This window comes from Panicum virgatum, chromosome 2N, assembly GCF_016808335.1.
Source record: "Panicum virgatum strain AP13 chromosome 2N, P.virgatum_v5, whole genome shotgun sequence".
In the NCBI taxonomy this organism is placed as follows: domain Eukaryota; kingdom Viridiplantae; phylum Streptophyta; class Magnoliopsida; order Poales; family Poaceae; genus Panicum; species Panicum virgatum.
This window is the reverse complement of record NC_053146.1, coordinates 38,404,747-38,411,604: the sequence shown is the minus strand read 5'-3', so window position 1 is coordinate 38,411,604 and position 6,858 is coordinate 38,404,747. Positions and strand designations below refer to the sequence as shown.

The 6,858-nt window shown below is 46.3% G+C and overlaps 1 protein-coding gene across 1 annotated transcript; it reads left to right on the top strand.

Moving 5' to 3' along the window:
* Positions 1-3,627: 3,627 nt before the first annotated feature.
* Positions 3,628-6,371, top strand: LOC120660378. The gene is made up of 4 exons (XM_039938889.1): positions 3,628-4,261; positions 4,373-4,541; positions 5,499-5,553; positions 5,924-6,371. The coding sequence occupies exons 2-4, from the start codon at positions 4,417-4,419 to the stop codon at positions 6,047-6,049; spliced, it is 306 nt and encodes a 101-aa protein (XP_039794823.1). The 5' UTR covers positions 3,628-4,261; positions 4,373-4,416; the 3' UTR covers positions 6,050-6,371.
* The last annotated feature ends 487 nt before the right edge of the window (positions 6,372-6,858 follow it).

Below are 6,858 nucleotides of genomic sequence, written 5' to 3'. Positions count from 1 at the left end.
AGGTCATGAATCCAAATCTTCATACTCACCTCGATATAGGATGCAGTCATTAGGACAATCATGTATCTTCTGTGCTTCCAATCCTAAAGGACAAATAATCTTTTTTGCCTCGTATGTTGTCTCTGGCAAGGTGTTACCCTTAGGGAGTAAGTTTTTTATAAGTTTCAGCAACTCCTCGAATCCCTTGTTAGACAAACCATTTGATGCCTTCCATTGCAACAATTTCAATGTGGTACCCAACTTCTTTTGGCTTTATTTGCAATCTAGGTACAACAATATTCTATAGTCCTCCAACATATGCTTCAGATCTCTCGATTCCTTTTCTGTTTCGCAAACTACCTCAGCTTCGTGCAGCATCTGACCTAGATCATCTTCTACAACGTGTCCTTCGGCATCTTCTTCAGGCTCACCCATTGCAGTGTCATCAAAAAACTGTAATTGCCTGCAAAGTCAGGAATCCTGTCTTCTTCTTCTTCATTATTATCCAGCATAATTCTTCTTTCTCCATACTTGGTCCAAATATAGTAGTTCGGCATGAAACCACTACTGAAGAAGTGACTGTGGATGATTCTTGATGATGAGTAATCCTTCTCATTCTTGCAGTTTTTGCATGGACAGCGAACGAAACCACCGTACTTGTGTTTCTCAGTAACTTCTATGAATTCATACACGCCATCAATGAACTCCATTGAACGCCGGTCTGTCATGTACATCCATTGCCGACTTATTTGGGTTCACATTCATTTATTAACATCAAACGAGTATCAAGATAAATCATTTATTAAATAATATTAGAAGTAAAAATAATAAATTAAATAAATTAATGATTGATTACGAAACAAATTGGAGTGTCCTCAAAATTATATACAATAAATAGTTATATTATGCATAATATAATAATAAAATAACCCAATATTTAAATACATCTAATTAAATAGTTATTTTATGCTTAATAATTTATATAACAATAATATAAAATCATAAACTAAATCAAGTCCAAACTAGATCTACAAATATTTATCATGTGTATGAACTAAATCAAGTGCTAACTACATCTACAAAATTAATTTGCTAAAGCATTGGAAAAAATATTACTAACCCTTTTTAAAAAAAATTGAAAAAATTCACCTCCCCTCCCCTCACTCGGCTACCATGAACAGTGAGTCACGGCATCTTGGAGGGGGGAAGGGAGCAGTGTATTTATAGTGCTGGCACAAAGGCACCGGTTGGTGCTGAACAACCGGTGCCAAATATTAGGCATCGGCACCAGTTGAAGTTACCAACCGGTGCCTTTGCTTGGGCACTTGGCGGCACCGGGTCATCGCAAGACCCGGTGCCATTGTTAGCGCTTTAGGCACCGGTTGATGCCACTATCCAGTGCCTATTCCTTCTTAGATTTTTGGTACTGGTTGGTGGCACCACCCAGTGCCTATTTGTGAGTTTTGGTACTGGGTAGTGCTTTAATCCAGTACCAAAAGTCCTCCCTTTGAGCGCCGCTGGCCAAAAGTACTAACTGCTATTGCAGCCGGTACTAATGCCATGTATTAGTACCGGCTGCAATAACAGCTGGTACCTTTTACCAGGACCTTTGACTCGTTTTCTAGTAGTGCAAAGTCATGACTCGCTCTGTTCATGGTCCGGTTTTCCCGGGTTAAGCTGGGTCCGCAACCTAGCCCGCGTGTTTACTACTTGGTCCAGGTTGGGTTGGTTCCGTACGGTTTAGAAAGGGTTTAATTATGCATTGGGTTAAACTGGTCCAGTGTGGTTCGACGTGTTTGGCACGGGTTAATTTTGCTACAAACAACAAGGCCGTCAATGGGCCAGCTAGGTGTTTGCCTCTAGCCTTTGGGCCTCGATGCCTGGCACATTTCCACAGGGTCACGAGCGGGCGCCGCCGCCGCAAAAAGGGGGCGGAGCTCCTGCTGCGCCGCCCGCTGAAGGTCGCCAGCGGCCGCTCGCGAGCATCGTCGGGCGGAGCTCGCCACCGTGCGGCTGCTCGCGCGCGAGGCTCCACGCCGGCGCCGCTCGTTGAAGCTCCCCCGCGGCTGCTCGCGCGCGTCGTTACGGCCCTCTTCGCCGGGCGGAGCTCCCCCGATGGCCATCGCGCGGGACAACGGGAGGCTCCGCGCCGCCAGGTGGAGCTCGTCCGCCGCTCGTGCGGCTCCTGCTGCTTGCTCAGCCAGGCTTCTACCAGGACCGCTTGACCAAGAGGATAGAAGGATTTCGTGGCCACGGTCTCTTCACCAGCTATTCAGAATTTCAGATTTTCCTTTCTCTTGCTTGATTTTTCTGATTCATGGGCGATGGGAATAAGAAGCTGTCGATGCATCTTGCTTGATTTTTCTCGCCTCGCAAACGATGCAACGCTATTTGCCTCTTCGCCGCCGCCGTGCAGGAAGACGGTTTCGACGGGTATCATGATTAAACCCGTTACCCAGCCACCCAATTATTTTCTTATCCGATTTTAGAGCTAAAACCGGCCCAGCCCGTCGATAGCTCCAACAGGACGGGTCTATTCGGGTTGGGTGCGGGCTGGCAACCGGTTTTGCGGAACCGGTGAACAGGGCGAGGCGACTCATGACACACATGCTCTTGGGCCAAATTCTCGCTCTCCTGAGTGAGAATTCTAGGGGATATCTGAGTTGAAGGTGACCATGATGGAAATGAAGGTGGCGGAGGCACAAATCGATGAAGCCTGAAAGCTATAGGGTCGACAATCGGATGGCGGATTTGGAGAACGTCGTCATTAACCCTGGCGCGCTCATTGCCTTGTTCGCTTAAACTTATTATCTCTGTTTATCAGCCATTGTATAGTGTAGCTTACCAGCCACATAAACCATTAGCCAAAGGCTTTGTTTGACATTCTTCAAAACTAGCTGAACGTTTCCCGAAAAAAAATCTTGTATGCATAAAGTACTAAATAAAGTCTATTTGTAAAATCTTTTTAGAGATGGGTGTAACTTTTCGCGACGAATCTAATGACGGTAATTAATCGATGATTGGCTACAGTAACCATCCTCTAATCGCGTGGTCAAATACCTTATTAGATTCTTCAGGGTCACTAGCGCGGGGTTCTAAAATTAGTTTTATAAACTAGTTTTATTTGACACCATAATTAGCGATCAAAATGTCACTATTTATTAACATGCTGAAATCCTAGCGCGAACCAAACATGGCAAAAAAAAACCCCTTACGCAGCTAGAAATTGAACCGGCGGTGCCGTATATATATAGCTGAGAAATAGGCGATTCGTTGTGCCACGCCACGCGGTCAGCCCAGTAGCAGGTCAGCCCGTGGGCTGTGCTGTGGTCATTGAAATCGCTGGAACAACCGGCCTAATAATAACCCGAAAAGAGCAAAAGAGGGTCACCAGCCCACCTCAGTCCAACAGGACACGACATCCTTCCGCACTCCAAAAATTAGCGTAAATCACGTCAAATCTTCGAATATATACATAAAATATAAATATAATTAAAAAATAATTAATTATACAATCTAACTAATTCATATAAAATGAATCTAATAATATTAATTAATTTATAATTAAATATTACTTGTCAAAATGACAATTTTGACAAAAATGCAAACTTTTCACCGCGTAAACACAGCCGATCTTCCTGTCCCTCCAAGCCTTCTTCCTCCGTTCCACAGTGCGATCCCCTTCCCCCTTCCAGAACTCTCGCCCCTCCGTCTCGCACATTCCGTCGCTTCACTTCCCGTTTCCGCTCTTCCCCTCTTCCTCAATCCTCACCGCCGCCCTCTCCTCTATCCAAATCCACTACATCCCAAACCGCCAACTCCCATTCCCCGCACGCGGGCGAGATCCGATGAGGCCGCGCTCCACCAGCGCCGCCGCGACGCCGCCGACGAGCCCGAAGCCCGGCGCCACCAAGCGGCAGCGGAAGTCGGTGCCGCTCGGCGACGTCACCAACCTCTTCCTCCGCCCCGAGACCCCGACCCGATCAAGCCCAGAAGGACTGCACGCCGGCCCGTCCCCGCGCCCTCTGTCGCCTCCGCTGTCTCCTCTACCTGCTCCTCAGCCTCGGTCACGCCCGCGCTCAAGCCGTCCTCCTCCGCGTCGGCCACGCCCGCGCCCGGCTCGTCCGCCTCCGCCCCTGTCACGCCCGCGACCCAACCGTCGTCCTCCGCCACGGTCACGCCCGCGGCCAGGCCTCCCCCTCCACCGCCTCGGCCACGCCCACGCCCGAGCCGTCGTCCGCCGCCACGGTCACGCCCGCGCCCAAGCCGTCCTTCGCCGCCGGTGAGGGAATCTGCATCTCACATCTGCGCTCGATCCGCCGCAGCTGGGTGCGGTGGGGGCATCCTCGGTCACCATTGTGCTGCGATTTCTAATGCTGCTCTTGGTTTGCAGTCCTTGAGGAGGAGGGGAGCGTGTTCGATTCGCCGACCATCTGCATGGTTTACGCGAGGCGCAGGACTACGGAGGTTGAGACAGAGGGATGGATCAACCCCACCATCACCAACAAGGGCAAGGAACCCATTGGCGCTGCCGCGAGTTGCCCCCCTCTTGGAAAATCTGAGTGAGATAATCGTGATATGTTAAATTAAGCCCCATTTTAGCGTCACCACGTCTCCTCTGTTTAATTGTTTGCGATATGTATATGGTTAGTGTAGTGGTTGGTAGGGTCATTTGTGGGTGTCGGTGACCTCTCTTGTAGCTTGGATCAATTACCCCTGTTTTTGCTTAGTGTGAAAACCAGATAGCTGCAGCTAAATTTCAAAGATGTGCATTCGTAGTCATTTTGGGCAATCAAATCAGTTCATGTTTGAGAGGGCAGAGTCATACCATAGCCTGTAAGTGTATATGATTTGGCATAATGCACATAAGTTGTTATTACTTGAAAAGGGCACGACATTAGGATCACCGTCCATCACTCTTGACATAGTGCTGTATTGTGTATGCACGTTGCATAATCAATGTTAGCCTAAACGTTAAACGGTGAACGGTCGGTGACCCACCATGTAGCAAATAGTCGGAATACACGGCCGTTTAAACAGCCTTATAAACGGTAAAAACAGTTTTATACGGCTTTACACGGCTACCCATCGAGTAGTGTTTACACGCCGTGTAAACGGTGTAAACGGCCGTGTAGGTGAACAGTGTGCATAATATCATTGACCATTTATTTAGTGCAATGCGCAGTCCCAAGGCACTTGCTGGTAACAAGAGTTTAGGCCCTGGTTGTCGCAGACTTCGATGAAACCTTTCCACTCTTGTTATTTTCAGATGATGGAATTGCTGTAATAATCAATATCTTAAACGCTTGTTGTAAACTGACATATAGTGATATAGGTCAGAAGCGACTGTATTGTTAGGTCTTTCACATTTCTTTTAGAATAAGCACACTATACATCATATAGTGTCCAAACTTGGAAGCATAGGATATTCAGAATTCATGACTTTAGGGATCCTTTTAGTTCATCTTATTTGACATTCAATAGTTATTTACTGAACAGTTAAACTAACTTGTCTTCAGGAAAAGGGATACTCGGCCCATCTCTTCATCAGCTCCTTGCCGTGAAGCCAAAAAGGTAAGCATGACTGCAATCTGATTGCACTTCCTCATATTGACCCTATCAAGTTCTCTGTTATCAAGGCATAATGAGATTACCATCACAAACTCACATTTTTTCCAAACTAATCATGGCATAGTATTTAACAAATAGAGCTGTGCCCGCAACAAAGTCGGTAATCTGTTAATGTTTCGCTTCTGTCCATCTTTGCATAAGTGCATCTATTCTGAAACATTTATGTGAAACATCATATAACAATATGATGAGATGATTGAATGTTTTGAATGTTAAATACTGTAGTTATTAAGGCTGCATTTGGAAGAGTAGCTCAGCTCCTTTTGATGGCCGTTACTTTTAACTTTCTGACTGCTTGCCATTTTGGGAACAGAAGTGGCCTCTTGCAAGGACACCCAAGTTACCAGAAGAATTTGTGAAGAAGCAGAGAGCATACTTTGCAGACGTGGATGCCTTTGAACTGGCAGAGGAAGAGGTATCAGAATCTGAGCTGGAGTGAATGAAAACTGGAGAGCTAAAGCTCCCCCTATCCTAGAACACGTGGCCTTTCATGTACATAGGTAGTTTAGTGGTAGAATTGCTTTTACTACGAAGTTACGATGGCTAAGGTATGTTAGCAATGTATAGCTAGTTCTTTTTGTAACACGGGGCCAAACCTTGGTGATCGCTGGAGCATGCCTTAGTATAGGCAACTATTAACGTTAGTATTAGTTGTAGCATAGTACAACTGTATGAGAACATAAGAAGGGTCTGTTGGGACTTGCACAGCGCTAATCGCTCGATCTCTTTGTGTTTCATCAAAAAAAAGTAGCTCTGGATTATATTGTGTGTGTAGTTTCCCTTTTTCTATGGAGTTTCTTGTTGTGTTGTTAGATCCTGGAGTTGGGTGTTGAGTTTTGACATTCAAAGCCAATGCAAATGTATGGCAGGGCAGTAATACGATGTGTGTCAGTCAGTGCGGATGGTGCCGGGTGGAGAGTGTAGTGCGAACTAGTGTGCACTGTGATTTTTTGCCGCATACATGGCTACACGCCTTGCTATATGTTACTGTTAGTTTGTGGAGTGCTTGGTATGAGTTGGTGGTGTTCCAAGTCGTTGGCTGAAACTGGAAGGAAGAAATGATGGATGGTGGTGTTCCAAGTGTTCAATTTACCATCACTGGAGAACGCCTCAGATATAGGCAAGTAACGTTTACTGTTGTGCAAACTTACTAGTTGTAGCATAGTATGGCAAATGAGGTCTGAGGACGTCGGAGGCCTCCAACTGTATGAGAAGTTAGGGCATCTCTAAGAGAGTAGCTATTTTTGA